Consider the following 25,279-nt stretch of genomic DNA (forward strand, 5'->3'; position numbering starts at 1 on the left):
GCCTTAATCAAGTACTGAAACTTTTTAAAGCTTGTTTCCAGATCTATGAAATGATAAACTAATATCTCACAGAACAGTGGGAGGATGAGAGGAGATAGTCATAGAATGGTATCACGCCGGGCACATAGCCAGGGTGAGGATCGCTGTTAGACTCACTGGCATCTGCAGCGAATGTGAGAGGCGAACATCCCACAGAGTTAGACCTGGTTTCAAGTCCTGGCTCCCTCTCTGACACTCTGTGATCCTGGATAATCCGCTCAACCTCTCTGGAGCGCAGTTACTAATCATAAAATGAGCATGGTAATATCTACTTCATGAGGTCTACACAGAGATCACGTAAAGTGGTATAGATGACCGTGCTGTGCTTATTACAAAGCATAATGGAAACGCATAGACTTTTTACTTTTTCCATACAAACACACAGGAAACAATTGCAAAGATTTTATTTAGCGGCTTTCTGTGCTTGGCACTTAGAAACAGTTCCGTGCATAAGGGCAAATTTTTTATACACCTTTACTTCATACATATTTTACATACCCTTTTTATTGCCCCCTTTTTTAATATTCATAATATTGGATTCCCCACTAGGCACATAAATACATTTATCTACAACACCTCAAAACCAAAAATCTTAATAATATCTGTATTACTTGGTATTATTTGCATTTCCACACCACTTAAAAAGTTTAGCTTGCACCAAACTTTACTTGTTTTCTTAACATCAAAGGATTTGAGGGGAAAGGGAAAGATGAAGGAAAAAAACCCAAACTTCAAAATGCAATAAACTATTTGATAAAAATGGACACCTAAGGGCATGTGGAAGGATGCAGAAAGGCCCATCTGTAATTCCCTGGAACGTGACTGGATTTCTCCCGCCCCGGGGGCTGCGGGGCAGACAATCCAGGTCAGGTGTCTGGATCTGGCATGCAGACGGCCCGGCCTCGATTTGTCGCCTCTGCTCTTGGTATCATCTGTCGGGATTATAACACCCTTCCTTCTTCACACTCCTGTTCCCCCTCCCCCGCCAGGCTTCGCGCTCTGGAATGGTTACTTTCCAGGCAGCACACCCCTCTTCTAGATCATGCTGGTCAGAGCTGTGGGATCCAAGTGCATTCCTTGCCCGGGTCCTCTCTCCAGTGCCCTGACTCTGCACAGTGTCCCAGAGAGGCTTACTCCTCGGTAACGCCATGATTCTATCACCTGTAGGGGGGGAGGGGGAGAAACGACCCCAAACCAATCTCCTCGGTGCGTTGTCACTCTCACCATTGCTCACACTTCCTCTCTCAGTCTCGCTCTCCGCCTCTCTCTTGCCCACTACTCCTTCTCCTCTTTTCTCATTCGGCTACTCTTACTCCCTTTTCACAGGTACCACTGGAAACGTCAGCGATCGAACACAGAGTGAGGAGAGCCAAAGTTCAAAAGCCATCTTTTTCAGGAAGCCAAGTCCAGTTGTAGTGGTGGTGTCTGTCCACCCTCGTGGATAGGAGGGGGTTCCAGGATACACGGTTCATTCCAGAAACAGGGTAAGCTGCAGGGGAGAAAGGTTGGCAGCTACTGCTGGCCCAGTCCATCTAGCATTGTACATAGACCGATTCTTGGTGAAAGCACCCACCTGGGCCCCCCTCCACAGAGTTCGCCCAGTTCCAAGTCTGTGTGTGTGTGTGTGTGTGTATCGCTGTAGGTAAGTTTGTGTGCGAATATGTGTGTGTGTGCATGCATGCACGCATGTATGTATGTATGTGTGTACGTATAGGTAGGTCTGTATTTGTGTGGGGGTAACTTTTTATGGCTGCTACATGCTAGCATCTCCCTTAACATTATTATAAAATGCTAATTCAGTTTCTTCAAAGGCCACTCTAGAGTAGACAATGCTTTATAAAACTAAGGTTTGGGAAAGCAGGAGAATGGCCACTGAGTCGGAGATGATTCCACACGGTTAAGTATCCTTCAGTGGCTTAAAGGTCTTTTGTTCTTCTTCGGGATGTGCTTTCCTCCTCCAGAAAAAAAAAAAAAGAAAAGAAAAAAGAAAAAAAAAATACACAGTTCCCGTTTTTCAAAGGCGTTGGGCTCCCAAAGAGGAGGATCTGCCCGTGGAGACTCTGGGGCCCCGGCTCCGTGCTGTTCGGCCTGGCCATTAAACCATGTGCACGGACATCTGGGAGGAGGAGCCTGGGACCGCCCCGTACTGCCGGCCGTCACAGGTGTTAGTCGCCTGCTGGTTGTTGGGAGAAGGGCTAATCATGTGCATGCTGTGCTCCATCCCCGTGGGCAGGTACTGCCTCTCTCCAAAGGCCCCGTTGGAAGGAGAAGAACAGAGTAAAGTGCTTTGAGAGGCGCTCAGTTTTTCCGGGCTTGCGGCTAGCCTCGGAGAAGTGGGGAAATTGTATCCGTACAGATTGTAAGGGTTGTGGAGAGAGAAGGCGTTATAGGAGCTCTGCTGCATGTGGCTGCCCCCGAACATGTGTGGTGAGGAGGAGCTCGAGGCTGCATTGCCGGCCTGCATGACATACTGGAACTGGGAAGTGGGGAAGGACCCCAGCTGGCCACCGTAGGCTTCCATCTTGCTGTTGCTAGGCAACGAGGGAGGAGTCGGTATTCCTGAGATCAGGGATGGAGTCCTCTGAGGCATGAAGGTTTCGGAGGGCTGAGTGGCTGAAGCAGTGCCACTCTGGAGCCTGTTGTAGCCACTGTCACTCAGCCCCGGGTAGCTCTGCAAGGCAGCCATGTTGCTTCGGGCACATGGTGGATAATCAGAGAGGTTTAGATTGCACAGCTGGCTCTCTCGACAGCCCACGTTGAAAGTGTTGGGGGCCAGGTGAAATGTTGGAGGAGAACAGGATGGAGACAAAAGGTGAGAAGAAGCTGAAGGCGATGGTGTCCCAGTGCTGGAGGTGGTCGGGGAAGTGCCTGTGCTGCCCCCTGAAAAATAAAAGGTAAATGCCATTGAGACAGAGGCCCGTCCAGGCCAGAGGCAAGCCATGCAGGAGGTACCCTCAAATGTCCCAGACGGGCTGATTTTTACAGAACCACAGCTTTCTCTTAACTCAGCAGACCTAAGTGATTCTATCTGTGCACACATACATAGGCACACACACACACTCTCCAAAAAAGACAGAGATGACACAAAAGAACACTAAACTTTTGTTTGTGTGTAAATGCCTTCAAAGTCTTCTTTAAAAAAAAAAACCCTTCCAATATTCACTTTGCCATTTCTCACTTGAAGCACGAAGAAGAAACAAATTCACTTTCCAGTAAGACCTCTGGTACTCAGCATTAAAATCCCCCCACAAAACTTCTTCCGTTCTCAGTGGAAAGGCATGAAATATATGTTTTCACCAGGGACTGTTGCAGACTTTGCCATATTTAGTCTTCCAGGTAAAAACACAGCATACCAAATCTCAGGACCGTACCCACAGAGGAAATGGGGCACTAGGTCAAGGTTGAGGACTGAGAGGGGCCCAGGTAGTGGGAAGGGAGGCACTGGCCTGAAGTTCTGTCATATGAGAGGTATTATGAGTACAACTGGAAAAGCTAGGTTAGCATAAAGCAGAGCTAACCTGTAACTAAATCATCATAATCCAGAGGGTCTGCCAATCTCCCTCTGTAAGACCCTGTCCAGTCTCAGAGACTGGAACAAGGACTGTAAATATAGTCTGTGGATTTGGGATATTTGTGAGGGCAGGGGTTCAGACAGTCACAAAGTCAGGAGACCTGTGCCCTCACAGCTCTGCCACACGAACCCCCCCCCCCCCCCCCAGCTGACCCTGAGCACATCACTTATCTTCTCTGGGTTTGTTTCTTTATCCAGAAGATGAGAAATTGAATTGGATAAGTTAGGAGAAGCTACAAGCTTTAAGTGACAGGATCCCACCTCAGACCAACTAAACAGCAATCAAATGATTCTAATGTGCAGCCAAGGGTGAAAAGCAATGATAAAACCCAAATTCCTTATATCAAAGTACCCAGAATAGCAATCCTTAAACTTTAAGGGCCATGAGAATCACCTGGAAGGCTTGTTAAAATAGATTGCTGACTGTCCCCACCCACCACCCCGAGTTTCTGATTCTACAGGTCTGGGGCAGGGCCTGAGAACATGCATTTCTGAGATTGATGCTGCTTACTGGCATAGAGACCACACTTTGGGGTAGAGGAACTCCAGCTCCCTTTCATCTCCTAAAGTCCCCGAATCTGTGTTTGAAAGAGTTGCTTCTCTGACATGTGGATATTAGAACTGGATTGGTGGCTGATGCACCAACAGATGAAGGGCCAGTTCAACCCAACCTACTTCAAATGTGTTCTCAGAAGCCAAAAAAAAAAAAAAAAAATGGCCTTTCCAAGCTTCTCCTTTCCCAGGGCTAGGAAGCAGCAGGGTAGCAACCGATTTTTGCCTCGCCCACTGGCAAAGACAGTGGGGACTGCTGGGGCCGCTGGACCTGTCATCTGAATTCCAGAACAGGAGGCTGCTTTGTCCTCCACAGAGACCCTCCGATGATGGACTCCCTCCTTCAGGGCAAGGTTGGGAATTTCCCAGAGTTCTTTAAAAGCACAGCTTCCCCCCACCCCCACCCCACGAGCCTGGTTATCTTCAGGTCATCCACAACTCATGTGAGGAACCTGAGCTGCTATAAAAGGGTAAAGGACATTTTAAGTGGAAAGGAACAGGAATAAGGTTTTTATCCATGAGAGAAATGTGAAGAAAACCAGCAGGATTCCAGGGATATTGAGATACAGAGGAACCATCCACAGTGTGCCAGGGAGGAGGATCCAGATGTGCACACCGAGACGCAGATACCTCAAAGAGAAACCCAAAGTTAATTTTTAGCCTCAGCCTACGTGCACAGATATGGTAGTAGCATTGAAGTACAAACTTAGCTCCTGTCAACAGCTTTGTCAGAGTTAAATTTTTACAAAACCCAACTAGTGTCACTTCTTCCTTGGTCACAAAAATTTCCCCCATGAAACTTCCAAGGTAGAACTACAAACAGGAGCTGATTTTAGTTAGAGTCATTTCAGGAAATTCTCCTTCTTTGTTTCTTCTTCATGCCTTAAATTCCTTTAAGAGGGTTCGCAAAAAGATTTTTATTCCACAAACTGAGAGAAGGCCAACATTGTCAACACCCCTGGGAGAAGGAAGCCAGCAGCTGACGGTCATAGGAACAGCACCCAGACAAATTCTAGGTCTGCCGGCCTCCACCCGGCTCATGACCACAGGCAACGTGTCCTGCCTCTTCGTTCTCCTCATCTCTGAAAGACGGTCTCAAACTGATAAGGCTTCACTTTCTATCCTTGCAGAATTATATTTGCATCTGAGGATGAAACTTACACAGAAGTGTGCATGGCCAACAAGGACTTTTCAAGGAATTCTTTTAATATAAAGGAGTTTGGGAAGGGGAGAGCTGAGAAGGAGGAGGAAGAACATCTCCCACTTCTTGTTTTTGGACCACTGTGTGGCCTCGGCGACAGGGCCGGCCGGGGAAGGTCAGAGATTCGTTTTCTGCAAGCGGCATTCTGCACACATCTTCCTCCTCTTCCACCCTAAACACTCTGAGCTTCGGTGAAAGCAGCGCTGTGGCGCAAGTGGAGAAACTTGACTCCAGCTGTAAAGAGGTTTGTGTTTTATGGGATATGTATCTGGTCTCCTCTCTTTGAAGGTCCGTTCTTGCTCTCCCAGATCTGGTGTTTATGGGGTCCCCGAAGAGACCCCCTGTTCGGCACACTGTACCGTCCTGTCGTGGGTTCGCTCTGTCAGGCACTGGCCCTCGCCCTGCAGCAGGAAGCGCAAGATGCAACAGATGACTTTTTACAACTCTAAATGGTTTTCTCAGATGGCCCGAGATGGAACGAATGGTACTGATTTAAGGCCTCAATTGGTTTCACTACAAAAAAATAAGAAGGGAGCTATTAACAAGTCACAGGGATTTCTGCTGAGCAGATGAGAGGTACATGTTAAAAAGTTTGTAGTCGGCTTGCTTTGGCTTTTAGATGACACTCCCTGGAAATGAGACTTGGTGGCCTGCTGAGTTTCAGGGGGCGGGAGCCCCCACATGAACCAGTGTTTGAAGCCGGGGAGCAAGCCTGTCCAAGAGAAGGTCACATTGCTTCCATTCACTTTGAAGAAGCGCTCTTGTGCACTTAAAGTACTCAATACAAACGACAGCTAGTTTTCAAAGTCCACATAGAGAAGACTGTGGCACTCATTTTGCAGAGAAGCAAACGAGGTACCGAGAAGTCTTTACTCTCGCATGATCTAACAGCTTGTCGGCTGTTAAACAAGATCGGAAGTGCCAGCCAAGCGCTAAATAAGCATAAGGAGGCAGGCTGCCCTCCCTGTGCATCTCAACACTCGGCTGCCTGAGGCCTCTCATCACAGAAGAGCTAGGGCAGAGTGGAAAGCCAGGAGACACTGATACAAAGGGGGCAGAGCTGCCTCTCAGAGAAAAGCACACCTCCCTTTCTTGTATAACATTCTCGCCTCACCCCTCTGCCACAGCCAGGTCCTGAATGCTCTCAGGGTCTTGATTGAAGCTTTATTAATAGATGAGTGTGGGCTGTAGCATTTGGATTGCCCAGCTGTCTTACTGATTACGGGACCTTGCAAGTTAGCCTCTCTCTATACAAATGGAATTTCGGGTATCTACCTTTGTAGGGATGTTCTGAGAAACGGATGAAATAACATATAATACAAAGTGCACAAAGGCATTAAATATTTATTTCCATTTCTTTTCCCTTCTGTCAGTGAAGAAGGAGTGAAAGAAGGAGAAAGGAATCACAGGGCATTTGAGTTCTGATGGGGAGACTCTCAGGTGTTGGCTTCTGTCCACGGAGCTGAGCATGTCTGGCCTCCCCGCACTCTGGTGAGCATATGTCACAGCTAGATGCCCGGATGTAACAGGCTGGAGGAGCCTCCGTGGTTGCGAATGACAGAGCACTGGGCCCGTGACCACTATGGGCCCACTAAGCCTGTACTCCCAAAGGCTAAACCAGCTCTGTTTCCTCTCTGAACGATCTTTCCCTCTCGCCTCACCCCTGCCTAGAATGGAAATTCCATGCTCTGTGTCTCTATTCTCAGATCAAGCAAGCGGAATTGAACACAAATAGGTAGGTTGGTGTCTTTCCCACTGTCCCCAGAGGCCTTAATCCATGTCTGAGAGGTGATTAAAATGTAATGCCCTAAGTAGCTGAAAACTCTCTGGTATTCCAGGACCAATCCCCCACCCGCCCCACCTCCCTGCATCTTGTTTTACCCATGGACCCAAGTGAGGAGATACTCATTGAAATTCATATTCAACATTAACTTGTTCCAATATTCAAGGCTCACAGCCAAAATAACCAAAAAGAATACATGTTTAGCAGTGATTCCATACGAGGACAATAACCTAGAATATACTTGTGTACCATGAAGACAAGTACAATGTGACCATGAAAATCCTGAATACCAAACCTGCTGACTTTTGCATCTTTAAATTGATCACTTCCAGATTGTAATATGGAGGCATTCACATACAGTTTCCTTTTGGGTTTATTTTGTTGTGCTTCCCCCCCCCCCAAAAAAAATTGAAAAACAGTAAAAACAAGACCCCATCTGGGCTAGTAAAGAATAAATTTCCATGTAATTACTTGATTGCGTAAGCCAGACTCTTCTCTCATATAACTTGGTGGCATGTGTCCCTTGGAGAATGTGGGATCACTGTGTCCCTGAGTAGCCGCCTTTGAGGCGTTCAAACAGGGAAAAGGTAAGATGTCAGCACCCTGTGGACTGATCCCAGGGAATAAACCCAAAAGCCATAAAGTTAAGGATAACAACTCCATTCCTCCCTACTATGGAATTACCCTTAGTTGAAATGAGGACCCTTCTTAGAATGCAAATGTGAAACGTTATAGTGCTAATGAGAATTGTGTGGTTTCAATCTTAGAAAGACTCTTAATGCATCCTTCTCCATAAAGCTTAAAGATATACATAGATCCAGACCTCTTCCTTTTTTTTAAATGTTTATTTTTGAGAGAAAGAGAGAGAGAGAGGATCAGAAGCAGGGTCTGCGCTGACAGCAGAGATCCCCATGTAAGGCTCTAACCCACAAACCGTGAGATCATGACCTGAGCCAAAGTCAGATGCTTACCTGGTGCCCCTAATCTAGCTTGTAATATATTCACCCAATTCTCATTTTTCACATTGGTCTTTTGGGTTCTGAGTCTCTCTGTTTCCTGAATGGCCCTGTTTCACACCTACCACCTTGCTTAGCTGGGCTGGCCCTGTTTTTTCACATTCCATGAACTGGTCTGTTTTCTCTGCTCCTTGTTTTATTGCCTTCCCTGCGGCCATGTACACACCAATTGTGATTGCCATTGAGGGCCGATCTGCCTGTCTCCTGGCCACAGTACCCAGCTTCCCACTGAGAAAACCCCCATCCCCCACTCTCAGCTCTCCACCCCTACCTCCAGGGAAGGCATGTGACTAAGAGCTGGATGGTCCACACATCATATTCCCCACCCCTGGGTCTGGTTGGTTCGGGGGTGACGCAATTTGAGTCAATGAGACTCAGAGATTTTGCTAGAAACCTTAAGAGGGGCACATGACCCTTTCCCTCAAATTGAAACTTAAGATGTAGGTCTACTGCTGCTCACAGCTATGTTACCATCATGGGGGTCTGAGGATGAAGTCAGGTGGGAGCCTGGAGCAGGTGGTGGCAAGGGAGATTAGAGGTGTGGACAGATTCCAGAACTTGGAGATGGGGGCTACCTACGGTGGGGAAGAAGGCAGGGAAATACCCAGGATGATGCATATATATAGTGGTGTTCTTCCCCCAGGAGAGGGCGCCAAGTCTGTAAGGTAAATAGTGTGCTAGATTTCTGGACACATTGAGCATCAGGGACTTTGGGACAAAACACAATGTATGTCGCCACTGTTTTAGTGGACTGAGTTCAGACACCCTGTCAATCTCTGTCACGAGCTCCTCACAGCCATCCTTCCTCACCTCAGTGATACATGAGATCTGCGTAAGTAGCTATCTTGGAATCATTACAGAGTAATCCACAGTAATTCAAAGACAAGCTGTCCCCTGAACTGTCCCCTTTCCCTGTGTTTTACTGGTTTGAATTTCTCAGTTTCTGATCCCTTTCCAGGACCAACCTCTAATTGTTATAAATCAAGCTGATGAAAATCCCAGCACCAACAGAGATGCTCATATCCTTTTAACTGCCTGACAAACATTAAAAGACCCAATAGTGTTGAGGTCTTTTCTGGTGATGTCTGCTACCATTTGAGGAAGAGGGAGTGTTCCATAAATGGCAGGTCTCCTTATTTCCACAGATGGAGATGGACTGCCAGCTCTGGTGTCACTGGTCCAAGATGGTTCCTTCCTGGTACAAGAGTTGTTAGCCCCTTGGACACGGATGGTGCTCACACAAGCTCTTTCGGTTTGGGCCATACAAACAGCTCCACTGTATATATCATCAGAACAACAGGACTGCACTTGGCCATAACTGACCTGGGCTCTTCTTTTTTCTTCTCTACCTGTGTTGCCTCAGTCAACGTCCCCAAGCATCACCTACTTGGTTAGTTCATTTTGTCCCTGCCACTAGCAGTGTTCAGGCAGAAGCCCCTCCTGAAATAGAATCCTATCTCCAGACTCTCCAAACATGTGAACTCCCTTGCTGATTCTAAATGAAGACATCTGAAGGTAAGACCATACACTTGACTTCATAAAAATAGAATATCGACCTATTTAGAATTAATGCTCAAGGTGTTGGCAAGGAAACATCAATTGGAAGTGTAAACTAAAAAACAACATTGTGGACAATCAAAGCTCTAGTAAGAATGAAGAAATCAAATGTGGTCTAATGGAAAGGGAACTGCCCTGTCAAGATGGAGACGCACTTTGGAATCCTCAGCTCACTTCTTCCACCATTTACCTGCAGATATGTGAGCAGACTTTGCTCTGTGCCTCGGTTTCTCTTTGTGTAAAAGGCAGAGGATAATGAATCCCATGCATGCTTCTCCATAGGAGAAAACTATATAGAATACCCATTCAATATATTTTTTTAAACAGAAGGATTTGGGTTTTTGCAAAACTGTGGCTAATTCAACTAAGGGCTTTCCTTGCAATGTTATCAACAAATGGGTCTTCATGAAAGAGAAATAAAAATGACAGCAAGGACGGGATGAAAAAAAGCATCTGTAACCTCATTCAGACAGAAGAGTCTAGCTTCCAGAAACAACAGCAGAAGCAGCAGTAGAAAACAGTCTTAGGGCCATGTATTTGACATGCCAGATATTCATATGTCTGAAGCAGTGAGGTTATATGGACACTGGGTAAGTTAGTCATTATGTGGAGCTTAGGTTTCGTGTCAACACTGCCAATACTCTCTTCACCAAAAGGGAATTACTACAAGATCAGTCTGCCACCGAAGTTCCCTCTAGAAGGTCATCAATTTCTACTCCTTCTAAGACACGAGACAGTTCAACACAGGTGGCTATGTCTCTTTTCTTTGTTTCATGTGTGATACTGTCCAGAGCTACCGGAATTCTTAGTTCTTAAGGGAGGAGGGAGTGAATGTTGTTTCTTTTATGTCCTTTGTTAATGTGAAGAAACCAAGCCACATATTTTTTAATAATGAGAATCTGGATCAAGTTCAATGTATAGTTCAAAAATGGATTCCAATTAAACAATTGAATAGAATTTTGGATCTCCCTCCAGCCCCATCCCACTACCATATGTATCTAGTAATTCCAAGTTCATCCCCCACCAATAAAAAATGGACTCCCTAATTAAATGTGACATTTTACTTCAAAAGTCCAGTTTCTCTTAAACCATTGTTTCCCAAGTGTCAACAATAAATTTATCATATGGATAAATTTTCGATAGAAACACCATGAAACCGGCCATGTTACACACCTAAGCAACTCACGCCAGTTCCCTCTGCCTGTGCCTGCCTAACGGCCCCACGTGCTGCTGAAATACAGGTTGCCAACCCCAGTCATCACTCCACATCCACATCTACACACATATTAGGTAGTTGTGCTCCAAGCACATGTATCAGACAGTGACCCTGCCTACCTGAGCCACAGTGCCACCAAGTGACTTCACTTGGCATTGTTCATTAGGTACTTCCAGGGTGCCAGGCCCTGTGACAGTTCTTGAGAACACAGCAGTGAACACAATGTCCCCACCCATGCCTGCTTCTCAAGAACTGGCAATACCCCTGCCAACATTCTCACACCAGCCTCAATGATACAAACTCTTGCTTAGCTAGAGCTTGCAAAATCGACATAAAGCAAGGGCAAAGAAGCAAGGAGCCACCTCAGAAATAAACAGGATCAAGTAAGTATCTTTGCATGAGAATGACACATGTTCCTTTATGAAGCATGTTTACATAAATGATCTTGTAAAAAAATTACCCCTCTTTGGTGGGTGAGGAAAACAGATTCACTAGAAGTACCTTGCCCAAGGTTATAGAGACGTAGTGGCCATCCAAGATGGAGACCCAGATTTCCCAACTGTCAGAATACCTCTGCCTCCTAAGGGCCACAAGAGCCTAGAAGCAATAGCAACACCCTGAAGATGCATTGACCCTTCTTTTCTCACAGGATTATGAGGAGAAGGCTGCTTCATGCAGAGGGCTTCCATTTCTCCTCCATTTATTAAAAAAAAAAAGAGAGAGAGAGAGAAATTCTGGATCACTTGCCTCACCAGATCCCTGTGAAGGTGAATGGTCTAATCATGTTTTAAATAACTAATCATCAGAAAGGCAGTATCTCTTGTCCCTGATGCATCTGCCTCTCAGGTATCCATGTACAGGGACAGAGATGGTGGCGATGACGACCACTGCCACCACCACCACGAGAGCTAGCATGTCGTGAGCGCTTCCTCTGTTTCCATTGTCTCATTTAATCCTCACAAAAATTCTCCACTTTGCACATGAGAAAACTAAGTATCGGAAAGGACTAGGGACTTGGTCAAGGTCCCAAAGCTAGGAAGAGCCTAACCCAAGCGGTCTGACTCCAGACCCTATGTTTTCAATCGCTTTATCTTACAATCTGAGAGAGCGCAATAATATAGGTTACAAAACCTAATTTAGCGTGCAAACCACCAGAAGCTCCCCAGGGAGGGGAATGTAATATAATGTATCATCAAGTCCTAGAAGGGTCTCCCATATGGCAGAGCCACAATTTCAAAACTCAGGGCTCTATTAACGGCATCCATGTGACAGAACAGAATAAGCTATGTCTGTAATTTTGGCCCGTGCCACTCTGGGACGGGAGGAGGTTGGAGAGGGAGGCTTATAAAGCATCTGACACTCTGGAAGCTTCCCCAGGTGAACGGGGGCTGTGCTGGGAAGAGCCACCGATGGGACTGAAGAAAAGAGTTGAGGTCAGCCCACGAATCACCTGTGAGCAGGCCACAGGCTTCCCGACCTGAGCTGCCAGAGAGGGCAGATCCTGGAAGAAAGGACAAAGCAGTGCAAGGAAAAAGTCCACCCAGCCCATCAACCTGAGGCAGGTGTTGTTCCACGTAAGCAAGAACAGGAGGGAACACAAGTCGAGAGACTCCGACGGGCTTGTGGCAGCACCCCCCACCTTGCTGTCAGACCTGAGCAATTCACTGCCGTTGTGCGGGCCGAGTTTGTTCTCATCTACAAAACTAGATTAAGAAAACTGATAAGGCTGGCATGAGGAATAAATGATGTTATTACGAAGATCTCTTCGAGTACCAAGGGCTATGTGAACGTTCAGGGGTAGAAGTAATAATTTCACCACCATCATAATCGTGAACGTAACCCTGCTTTTAGGAAGAGTGAAAGCGTGCTGCTTCTGGAAGTGGCTTGTTTGCGCAAGTGGTTATGCTTTGGTTATTTAGGGCGCTACCAAGTACTCTTCGTTCTAGAAGAACGGGTGTAACTCATGGCTTGGCTTGGGGCCAGATGTGCTATATTCAGTTCTGCTCCCACTCTCCTCGGCACTATCACCAGGCAGAGGCTGTGCCCCACGACTTTACCTTGCTGCTTTTGCATGGTGGTGAAATCCTCAAAGGTGAGTGTGCGCACAGGGGGTCTCCAGAACGCGTAAGTCTCCATGATGGCTTCCAGTCCAGTCCTGCCAAGGAGAAAAGTCAGCAAAGGGAGTTGTAAATAACGCCAAGAAATGCACTGACTTTTTAAAGATCTGTGGTGATTTGTCTGAGAAGTGGTATAGACATAGGCACTGAGAGATATCACCACCGGGGGCAATTCGTCTGGAAGAGCGCAAGGTATAGATGACACTGAAATGCAAAAGGAAGAAGAAATTAGCCCAATTCAGACTATTTGCGAGTAAGTTGTAACTATGATGGACTTTTCCTCTGAGCTTTCTTCAAAGGATGTCTGGTCTGCATGGAAAAAAAAAAAACCCACCTTAATTGTTAAAGGTCAAGGTCACTAATATCACGAATGGAGTTGAACAGAGAGTAGTGCTGCCGGTTTCTCTAGCACAGGACGATGTCATCATTACCACAGTGACACAGACACAGACTGCCCCAGCTCTATCAGTGAATATGTGGAGTCAATGAAATTGTCAAATCGCTGTGGCTTTACAGGCTTCTTAAATCAACAGAGGCAAGCAGGGCAGATACACTTGAGTTTCCGTTGCCTTAAAAAACACCCACCTGAAGGCAAAGAAAGGGTTTGGTCCCAGAAACTATACCTCAAGCAAAAAGGCCAAGACCTTTCTGTAAATATTTACCTGTATTTTATCATCTAATAATCAAGCTGGTCGTTGAGGGTCACTTACTTGAGACAGTCAGACCACAGGAAACATCCAGGATTTTATGAATACATTAAGGCTTCTCTGTTTCATTGATCCTGGAGGTTCCATTAATTGAAATATGCACACAGTGCCTACTTTACCCGTCAATATATTATCTCTCTGTCATATATATGAGGTGCTGATGGGCACAATTTCAACATAACTGTCCAAGTTATCTCAGACATATTCTTGCTGAAATTCCAAGTCCTCGGAACAGAGTCCTGGCTGGGGCTTCGTTTAAAGCTTTGAACATAGCTTCTGATTATTGACTTTTCTTTAAAATTAACTGCTTCACTTCTATCTAAGTGGAGGGAAGGGAAGTTCAGGGACTACGGGGAAGGCAGGACAAGGAGGGTAGAGAAAACGAGGTGACATAGTCCTTTCATTGCAAAGTTACTGGAAGGTAACATGGCGTCCCTTCCCAGAAAAAACAAGCTTTCCCTCCTGAGATGAAAACACGCTGCCTGTCCTGCTCCCTAGGCAATACATTTCCAGAGTTGTCTTCAGTCCTTCAGACCAAGAACAAAGTGAAAAGTTTTATTTTAAGTGAGAACAAATATCCTTTCCTTATAAATGACTATAAGATCCCCTGAGGTTCTTCTCAGATGAGCTGCTGATACACTGATTGGCTCTTTATGTTGGAAAATCTCCTCTCTGAACAGCCCTTACTTGCACAGTTAACTTTCTAAAGTCTTCCCTGGAATCTTGGAGGCTTTAAATACACCAATGTTGGCAAATCGAACTCTGTATTTTTAGAAGAGGTTGAGAAGAGAGGGTGTTGCATGGTGTTTATTAGCTGTTAATCTGTTAAAAGTAGGAATAGAAGACGTGTCCACATACTCACCTACATCAATGCTGAATACAGTACATGAAACTATTTGTGGAGAGAAAGAGTCCAGGCAATTAGGGAGTTCACAATAATAAGGGGATAGGCAGATAAAGGCATGCCGAGCTTTGATGATTGTAAGAAAGAGATAGGCCGGGCCTAGATCTCACTGCCTTGCTCTGGAATGCTGGCCACCCACCAGAACATCTTAGGATTCCCTTTAATGGCACGGCAGGCTCCCTGCAAATGGCAAGGCCTTTGTTGCTCCACCTCCGATTCCATTCTTCTCAGGAACATGCACTAACGAGGGGCAAAATATTAGCTCAAGGACAAAGAACAGTCCCTTCTCATTTCCTAATAAAGTGACAGAAGACTGAAGTAACAATAATATACTGTTATACTTGCCAATATTGTATTTATTAAAGAAATATAAAAAGCTTTGATTTCATTTTCACAACAGGCAAAAAGATTGTGACAAAGGTATTCATGATTTTATTTAAGCAGTCAACTCTCTATAGGATAGTGGCCATTTGCCCATCTATCCAAGTCTAAAATCCAACTGAAAGACTGAGTCGTGGAATCAATAGGTTTAAAAATTGGGAAAGTTGGGGTGCCTGGGTGACTCAGTCGGTTAAGCATCTGACTTCAGCTCAGCTCACGATCTCGCAGTTTGTGACTTCGAGCCCCACGTCAGGCTCTGTGCTGACAGCTCAGATTTGGATTCTACGTCTCACTCTCTCTCTGCCCCTTCCCTGCTCGTGCTCTCTCTTTCTCTCTCAGAAATAAATAAACATTAAAAAAAATTTTTTTTAATAAAAAAACAAAAGGGAAATTCCTGGGTATCACCTACTTCTACTTCCTGTGATGCCAGCTTGGATGGTTATTCAGCCTTTGTTGGAGTATTTCCCAAGGAAAATAGTTTTCTAACAGACATTAGAAAGTTCTTTCTGACCTTGGGCTGAAATCTCTGATGTAACTTTTACCCTCTGGTTCCTTTACCAATGAGAAAATGGTGACAGTGCCAGACGGTTTCCACATCCCCTTCAGGAAGACTTTCCTTAGCTGTTAATGTAATGCACGAGATTCCACATATGGACACAGCCATGGTCTATCCAGTCCAGGGGTCAGTCACAAGATTCATTTTGGTGGTGGGGTGGTGGGGGAGGGGTCATGACTACCAAAAAATAATGACTAAGACCACACATTCCTCACCACACTTGGCCGTGGCTCCATCCTTCATAGAATTTTCCTGGATACTCCCTGAATCTATTTATATATGCAAAGCATGTCTCTTTTTAGAAAAATTAATCCTATTTGTTTACTATATGCCACATCTTATTTGTCCTCAAACTCCATTAAGCTTCACTGGATAGATCTAATTGTTAGAAAGTACTAGTTCTATGTATCAGGCTCGGGTGATGGGCCACGGCAAGATAAGTTCCAGGTAATCCAGGTAATAAATTCCCTCTCCATCACTAGCATGTCTGCTTTGGATCCCATGTTTCTCTGTGTCCCAGTGCTTAAGGTGATGCCTATTGCCTGGTAAGACTCAATTTACGTGCACTTAATTCATTAAAAAGGAGTCAATTTTCACCCTGTGTTTTATTACTGAGCCATTGTTTCATGAACTGTAGCCAGCGTAAAACTTAAAAAAACAACTTGATGGAAAATCAGGGCTCTGAAGACAAAAGGACTCCTTTGGTATTGGAGAAGTGGGACTTGTTTCCATAGCTGTTTGTGCCTTTCTTGACTCAGGTCTCAGAGGAGTTTCACTTTTCCTTTGGTTTCTTCTGTTCCAGTCACAGAATTTCTGACCTGCAAGTCTGAGTCCCCTATCAGAGGCCCATCATTTCTACCCTCATCTTCTCTTACAAGAGTCTTTGCCAACTACCCATTAACATCTTCGGCCACTTGGACATCTATTCAAAGTTTATCGTGAGCAGCACATTGTTTACTTATTCATCACCATTAAACGCTGGGTTTGTAAAATTTTATCTTAAGGTTCTTAAAAGTGAATTTATTGTCTAACAGATTAAAAAAAAAAAGGCAGTCTTAGGTAACCTCACGTCATTAACATGTTCCACATGGTGGGCCTCTCTGGGTCCGTTGCACACCAGAGACCTGATGTCACGTCTGAGGTTTCCAATCAGAGATGATCATATTGGCAAGTGCCTCCTTCTTGCTTACTTTTCCTTGTTTGCTCCAGTGACAAGAGAGGCCATATCTAACCCTTTTTGTTCAGTGCTTTGGCTGGAATCATCTCTCTGATTTCCAGGCCTCTTCTCTTTAGACTTTTCAGTCTGCTCACTGGCCAAACCAACAGAATGTGCTCAAGAGGAGGGAGAAAAGGAAGGAAAGGAAGCAAGCCAAAGATCTCTTTTACAAATTGATGATGCCTCAAGATCAACTGATTTGAAAAAAAAAAAAAAAGCCAGACTGCAAAGAATTATTCTTCCAAATTCTAATTAAAAATAAAATGTGGGATTGCCCCGCTTTGGAGTTCAGCAAATATTTGATAATTATAACAATTATAACTACATTCATGAATTTATTAGGTAGCACGTTGATGTATACTTTGTTTTTTTATTTGTGTTGAGAGACAGGGTTGCTTTTTATGATTCTTCTATTTATTTTCTCTGTAGTTCTGACTTTTAACTCTTCCCCAAGTTATTTGCTGGTGATTCTGGCAACAAAGGGAACCTATACTAGGGATTGATAAGGCCATCGGCCATCTGTCAATAACAGACAGTCAAGAAATACAGAGATGGGGTTTTGAAGTCACAAAGAAGTTTTCCAACCAGTAAATGTGCCGTGTTCAGGAGATTTAAAAACAAAAAAGAGCAGAGGGTCTTTACTGTAATTTGGGAGTGTCCTGTTTAACAAAAAGAGAAAAACGTGTAGGGGTGCCTGGGTGGCTCAGTTGGTTAAGCGTCCGACTCTTGATTTTGGCTCAGGTCATGAGCTCACGGTTCACGGTTCTAGCCCGACACTGGCAGCATGGAGCCTGTTTGGGATTCTCTCTCTCCCTCTCTCTGTCTGCCCCTTCCCTGCTTACACATACCATCTCAAAATAAATAAACAAACTTAGAAGAAAGAGAGAACAACATGTAAATGACTAATTCTGACCTGTGTGATCAGTGCTACACTGACGATACCTAGAAGATGCCATGGAGCCCTGAACAAGAAGTACTTCCTACACCTGGGAAACTCCAGGATCACTCCATGATAGGCCAGTGACTTCAGCTTCCTATTAAAGGTTACTCAGCAGTTTCCCACACAGACAAGAGGCAGAAAGATCTTTCCTAGGAGAACTAACAGTGTGCGCAAAGCCTTGGAGGTATGGAAGGGAAGGCACATTCTGGGAACTGAAAATAGTTCAGGGTGACTGGAGCTCCAGGTCCAAGATGAGATGATGGGGCAGACACTGTGGATATTTATGCCATGTTAGGTGCTTGGATTTTATCCCATGGGCGGTACTGCACCTCTGATCTTTCCTCTCTCTTCCTGTTCCAGCATTTGAAAAGACACAGAACCAGAATACACTGTTCTTTCAGATCTAATTACCATATCTCAACTTTCTAATCCTTTTTCTTAGACTGTCCTTCATCCACTGAGGTGAGGGCAAACCTTCCACACCTCCTTCTTTCCTGGATCTGGAATTGGCTCCTACGTATTTGTTGTCCAGGAATATTTTAAAAGGCCCCCCAACAGAGGTCTGCAAATTGGAAACAACACCAACAACAAGCCATCATTCAAAACTTGGCTTTAGATGGTACAACAAGTATATCTACACGCTGATTGGCTGTCACTGATGTGCCTCACAGTGGTTTGGAAGAACAGGTGTCCAATGGGCACATGCTTGGAGTTGAATCAAAACTGTTCCTTCCCAGGGATTCCCAGCTCGGGAACCCTGCCCCCCACCCCACATGGAGTCTGAATGGGTAGCAATGGGACTCTCAAAGGAGTTTTCATTGCCTCAGGAAGTACAGTAACAATCCCTGATGACACAAAGCAGGCTAACTAAAAGAGTAAGTTTCTTTGCATTTGCCTGGAATGGTCAAACTTTAATTTGGTAATCACACGAGATGCAGATTAGTACAGTGGTTAAGAAGGACCAAGAGCAGGGCCCCTGGGGGACTCAGTTGGTTGAGCGGCCGACTTCGGCTCAGGTCATGATCTCGCAGTCTGTGGGTTTGAGCCCTGCGTTGGGCTCTGTGCTGACAGCTCAGAGACTGGAGCCTGCTTCAGATTCTGTGTCTCCCTCTCTCTCTGCTCCTCCCCAGCTTGTACTCTGTCTCTCTCTGTCTCTCAAAAATGAATAAACGTTAAAAACAATTTTTTTTTTTAAGAAGACCAAGAGCTTTGGAGCCAGACTGCCTGGGCCTAAACTGCAACCCGGCTGCTTATCATCGCAATCTTGACCAGGCCATACAACCTTCTCATGCCTCAGCCTCGCTCTCAATAAAACGGAAATAATGATACTACTCCCTCCTCATTGTTACTTAATAAATGCAGATTGATTAAAGACAAAATACATCCGAACAAGAGAAAAAAACATAATGAAAGTTTGAGGACCATCGGTCTAACTCAAGCAAACAAAATCCCACCGTCAGCTCAGGTTGTGACCTGTAACAGGAGAAAACACTCTTATTTCCCTGGAATTCAAAACTGTGTCAGCCCTCTGGTTCTGGATTGAATGTGGAGGGACCTGCATGTTACCTAATTCCATCTCTCATTCTCTCCTCAAGGAACTGAAAACGTGTCCCTCAAGCCTCTGTAGGCCTCATTATCTTGCAGATATTTCAGACTCCAATATGTTAGCCATTAAAAAGACGTCACTCTGTTAGATGACACCATCCCTGGGCGAGAGCCATAGATAATAAAACAACTGCCAACTTTCCCTGGCAAACCAACGGAGCCAAGAGGACAATGGTGGAAAAGGTTCATGACGGAGGAGAGAGAACAAATAACAAGGCAGAGAAAAATGTTAAATACTGGCTGGAAGACCAAAAGCCAGGGGACGTGATAAACAGCCATGGCCTAGAAGAAGAGGGGGAGTCTGGCAGGACGCTGCCACCAGAGTCTAGTACAGGGCCAGCTACCTTGACCTGTAGATGCAGCAGTTCCCAAGAGGGAGTCTAGTGCCGATTACTTACTTTAGATCTGCTAAATGGCACCCGTGCCAGGGATAACAAAAGAGTCTGAAAAATCTACAGGGGCTAGTAAGAGTGCCAGGAATGAGCAGGATGAGACTGGCTGGAAAAACACAGTCAATGGCTTTGGGGAGAACAAATAAAAATATAGAAATTGAAAGTGAGGGAGACACTTGGAAGTCATGCTGGTTGAAAGAAGGCAAGTGGTCAGTGCATTGGCTCTAAGTTTGCTATGTGAGCCTTCATGAGTGACAGGGACCCGGAGAGGGACAAGAGCAAAGCTGCTGACTGGCAAGCTGTGCCTAATAGAGGACAGTGACATCACCCTCTGGATGCTGCCATTGGCTGGATTTGCAAATTCTGAAAGCTAGTACCTCACTCTACTCAGCTTTACCATCCATCAAATGGGAAACACTCTAACAATACCAATCAACTTGGAGATAGAAAGGGAAAACCTGGACCACCGATACTACGTGAGATGATTATTACTAATGTTATCGTATACTTATGATTCAAATTCCTGGAAATGAATATACAAGGTTGAACGGTATGAAACTGCCGATATTTTACCTCTTTGACCCACAAATATAGTAATTTCACATGTTCAGCTTAAGAGGTAGGCCAGGGTGTGGACAAGACTGGAAACACTTGGTTGTAACAGAATTCTTCTAACAGACTTTGACAGAGACCCACCCTGCACACTTCTTCCCCAACTCACAAAGAAAAATGGTTTCTTTCAGACCTAAGCACCGATGACCTGGCCCTGGGGCTAGTGTCTGGCTGACTTTTCCTTTTCCTTCCTTTTCATTTCCATTCACTGGAGGCATTCTGATTCCACTCTGGGTTTTGTGAGAAAAGGGCTGGGCCTTCACAAGGTTTCCTGTCTGTGCTCAAGAAGGTGATTCTTCACTCTATGAACATGGTCTTGGGACAGCAGTTGCTGAAGAGGGGGGTCACAGGAAAATCTTTTACTCCCAAATATCCACCCCCGCCCCATCGATGGAGATTCCTTCCTTTGTGCTAAGTATTAGCCTCATTAAGCATCCTCCTCCTGCAAGCAAATATATCCATTCCCGTAATGCAGTTAATGGCTCCATTTTTAGATCACTCTCCCCTGAAATATTATGTAAAGGGACACTAGGCACCAAGAAGGACAGCCACCAGCCACGTTCCCAGCAAACAGCAGTGCTGGCTGAGAATCAGCCTAGACACACATTGCCTCATACACCTCATCCTGAAGTGCCTCTTGTTTTTCCAGCGAGGGACAACCTACAGTTACTTGTATGAACCAAGTGCCCTATGATATGAGGCCTGCCTCCAGCTCCTTTCTGACAGTTCCTAAGTGGGATTTGAGTGTCGTGGTAGAAGCCTCCACAGGTGGCCTCCAGAGAAAAAGATACCCTTCTAAAAAGTTTCACCAGTTCCCTGGATCGCAGAAGGGCCACTCCACTGGGGACCTACAGCAGTGGAACCAACAGCAGTGGCTTCTGAGGCACCACACGAGCTGGGAGTATCCGGATGAAACCACATCACATGGGACAGTTGCCCTTGCAGTTGTCTTAGATGCAATGGAGGCTGGGAGTAAGGTAAAACCCAAGGTCAAAGACAGGATGAAGGCTACTGAGAGAACCCAGAGTCATGCACTCCATGCTACTATTAAGACAAGTTCATAGAACCTTTCACTCTCCAGACAGATCATAATTTTAATCCTCTCCTTTTTATGTATGTGTTTGCTTTGGAGGAAGTCCCTGGGAATTGTATAAAATTTCCCAAGCTGACTTGGGCTTTCTGTAAAATCTTGGCAGCCACTCCTAGCAGAGACAAGGCCTTCACATTAGATGTGGACTGAGAGACCCAGAGACTCTTCATTCCTTCTGTTCCTCTGCTATCCCTTTCAAGTGCAAGGTCTTTGCAGGTGTAATGCTCCCCCTAGCTGAGCACAGTGGGCTCGTCAGGCTTGTGGATAGATGTATCTCCCCAGGCTGCTTCTTGACCATGCGAACACTTGGTTCTCTTCAGCTCCGTGACCTTTGTCTTCTCTTTGGAATACACTGTCCACTGGAGTGCCCAACCATAAAGATGTAATGTTACCTCTCCGTTCGCTACTGAGCAACCTTTCTCAACTAAACTTCACTCTGCCTGGACTCAGTCTCTGGGACTCCTTTCCTGCACTCACAGACTCTGAAACTAGCAAAAAGCATGTTCCCACTGTTCAGAGCCAGCTCTGACGGCCTGAAGGGTGTGTGTGTCTAATCTAGGATGAGGCTAAATCAGTGTCCACAGCATCAGTCCATCTCAGATGGACCTGATCTCAGATTTGAAACAACATTGCCCCCAGTCTTGAGACTAAGCCTATTTATAGATTCACTCTTCCTTCCCTTCTTAGTTCGTGTCCAAAACTAGTTCTCCACTATTGTTGCATTTGATTCACCCTTGGTTGGAGTAAGGTTTTCTGACTCCAGAGTTCCTGGTTTTTAATTTCTCTGCCACTCATCAAATCTTTTTGCTGTTTTGTAAGTAAATGAACAATTATCATTTTACTCTGTGTACCTGACACTGTAGGAAATAGCTTAAGACTACCTGACATAGGTACAGTCTTCAAGGAACTCACACTCTTTTTCTTTTAATTTTTTTAATGTTTATTTATTTTTGAGAGAGAGAGAGAGACAGACCACAACCAGTGGAGGGGCAGAGAGAGAGGGAGAGACACAGAATCTGAAGCAGGCTCCAGGCTCTGAGCTGTCAGCACAAAGCCTGACATGGGGCTCGAACCACAAACTGTGAGATCATAACATGGGCCAAAGTTGGACACTTAACCTACTGAGCCATCCAGGCACCCCATGGAACTCACATTCTAACACTGGGCAGAGCCCAGGAACACAGACCACAAGACATAAACTAATCAAGCTGAGGGGATCTGTTTTCCCTAGGAACAGGAAGGTGTTACTATCTCCTCCTGGAAGGAGAAATCTCCCAGAGCTAACTCTGGATATCGTGCCTGGGACTAGGCCTGATTAAAAGCAAATATACATGGATCTCCTCCAACCTGCCTAAAGCCAGATTTGGGCCACATAATTTCTGAGAAATCTAGGAGGAACAATTTAGAAGTAAACACAATTGCCCTCCCATTGCAGAGACAATGCCTGGAAGCAAAATCTGTGAGTGTCTCCATCCAAAGGACCACCTGTCTACCACTCTTCTCAACATGAACACACACACACACACACACACACACACACATACTTCTGGTGGAGACTTCTAATCAGGGGCACAATCACATGGCAATGCAAAGTAGCAGCGCCATAAGTACAGCTTGAGGAGTGGTGACCTTGTCACACAGAAGCATGTGAATGGCACTTCCTAAGGAAGCAGGGAGGACTGTGACAGGCTCTGGTGATGATGACACCACAGGGATGACACCCTGGCTCACTGGGGCTTCTGGCGGGGTTCTGAAAGGCCCAATTAATGTCACCTCTTGTCCTCATTTGAACTCAGAATAAAGTCCAAGAAAGTCCTGGGAGCCTGAAGCAATGGAGACTGAAATACCAGCTTTATTACTGACAAAGGTGTCTGGATACTAAGGCGTAGGTGTGGAGGCTGAACGAGTGGGCTAGAACTGCCCTGAAGAGGGACCACTCCCCAGAATGGCAGGCTGCCTCTTCTGGACTTACCATCAATGGCAAGAGCCCAGAATGTACACTCGCTCTAGGGAAGCAGGTCCTAAAGAGTCCCCTCTCCCAGGCTCAGCAATCAGATGGGGCACTGCGGTGCCCAGTGAGGGGAAGGAGAGAGTGATAGGGCTGGGAGTCAGGAGTACTCTCCATGGATGTCTCTTTATATTAAAATATGAGGTGGGGCGCCTGGATGGCTCAGTCGGTTAAGCATCCGACCCTTGATCTCAGCCCAGGTCATGATCTCACGGTTTGTGGATTCAAGCCCCATGTCAGGCTCTGCACTGACAGCACGGAGCCTGCTTGGGATTCTCTCTCTCTCTCTCTCTCTCTCTGCCCCTACCCAGCTCAGGTTCTCTCTCTCTTTCTCTCTCTCAAAATAAATAAACATTTAAAAACTATATATCAGTAATGGAAATAAGTGTCCTCACCCGAGCCTCCTCAGTTCTTCTCTGTGCTCAGGACACTGCGGTCGCCTGGCCGCACTCAGAGGGTGCTGCAGAGAGAGGCTGGCAGGGTGGGAGAGAGTCTGGAGAGGCATTTGAAGAGAGGGCAGCGGGTGGCTGTGTCTTCCCCATCTGCCCTCTACACCCCTCCCTTCCTGAGCCTTTGGATCGCGCTGGGATAGATTGAGATCGACAAACCTAAACGTGTTTTGGTTTGAGGTTTGGCAAATTCTGTAACTGCAAAGTATTCCACAAATGTTTTGTGTTCTGCAAAACCAAAAAACATTGGCCAAGCACTTTCCCCCCTTAATTTTTAAGCCCATGTGTTTTTAAAGGAAATGTAATCCGTATGTTTTGGGTACGTTTATATGCAACTCGTCAAACCATGCTCCTCTGTATGAGTCATTTGATGTCTAAAAGGCATGAGGAAGATCATAGATTTATAAGAACTCTGTTAGCACAAGCAGGGCAGTAGGTGAGGCACTGGCTGGAAGGTGATGAACTGGATTCTGGTGTTGGCACAGAGCCCCCAGATCCCAGAGGATTTACAAATAATCCCCTCTATCCTCATCAGTCTTTCTCATCTGCAACTTGACATTAATAATTCTTGTCCTTATCAGATCCTTCAGGCAGGTAGTGAGATTTCAAGCCTGATTATCAGGTAATTTTGACCTTTTTAAAAGAGAAAATACAAGGGCCACTGTACTAGCCCCCAGAGGTCCATTTTAATCTAGCTTCCCAGAGCACCGGAGGATAAAAATGGCTTCTATATCTAATGATTCATCTTTTCCCTATTGTGAGACAGGGGACTTCAGGGTCATCATGTCATGGTTTCACTTGCTAGGGAAGATCAACCTGACTTCCTGTCCTCTACTAGGGAATTCCTTATTTACGGGGGGCACAGCAAGCAAATGACAAAGCCACGGGGAAGTCTACAAAGACAGACAGAGAACACACATTATTGGCCATTAGAGGAAGAGTTCTAGTCTCTAAATCTGTCGAAGGTAACATAAGTCAAGTTTAAACTCTTGACTTATGATAGAGCACAGAGTGCACAGGTAGACCTGGGAGTTAGTGCTCCAGCTTTCCTGTGTGACACTAGCTCCCTGAGCCTCAGTTTCCCACAATATACACAAAATATAGGTCATTTTAAAGATTAGAAAACATGGAAGTAAAAGATCTTGGACACAGTAAGTGTTCGATCTGAGATCATTTCTATAACTATTAACATTACTTAAAATAAAATAGCCTGCAGGTTTTAATGGGACAGAACGAAGCATCACCACGCTACCAGAAAAATTATATATAAATAAGCCACTGAAATGGGCTAATGAGGATCCATAGTTCTGCCCTCCTGGAGTCCTTACAAAGAAGAGTAGCCCACTAGGCAAGACAAATAACTGTCT

The 25,279-nt window shown here is 45.4% G+C and overlaps 1 protein-coding gene across 2 annotated transcripts in view; it reads right to left on the reverse strand.

Annotated features, from left to right (window-relative positions):
• Positions 1-426: 426 nt before the first annotated feature.
• The window catches only part of TBX15 (T-box transcription factor 15), a 104,743-nt gene continuing 79,890 nt past the window's right edge, over positions 427-25,279 (reverse strand). For both annotated transcript variants that reach the window (XM_043575966.1, XM_043575967.1), the window contains exons 7-8: positions 12,993-13,090; positions 427-2,919 (exon numbers count right to left, since the gene is read on the reverse strand). In XM_043575966.1, the coding sequence (XP_043431901.1) occupies positions 2,135-2,919; positions 12,993-13,090 (883 nt within the window). In that variant the 3' untranslated portion in view covers positions 427-2,134. The remainder of the gene's footprint in view (positions 2,920-12,992; positions 13,091-25,279) is intronic.

The sequence above is a fragment of the Prionailurus bengalensis genome, chromosome C1 (genome assembly GCF_016509475.1).
Source record: "Prionailurus bengalensis isolate Pbe53 chromosome C1, Fcat_Pben_1.1_paternal_pri, whole genome shotgun sequence".
Classification (NCBI taxonomy): domain Eukaryota; kingdom Metazoa; phylum Chordata; class Mammalia; order Carnivora; family Felidae; genus Prionailurus; species Prionailurus bengalensis.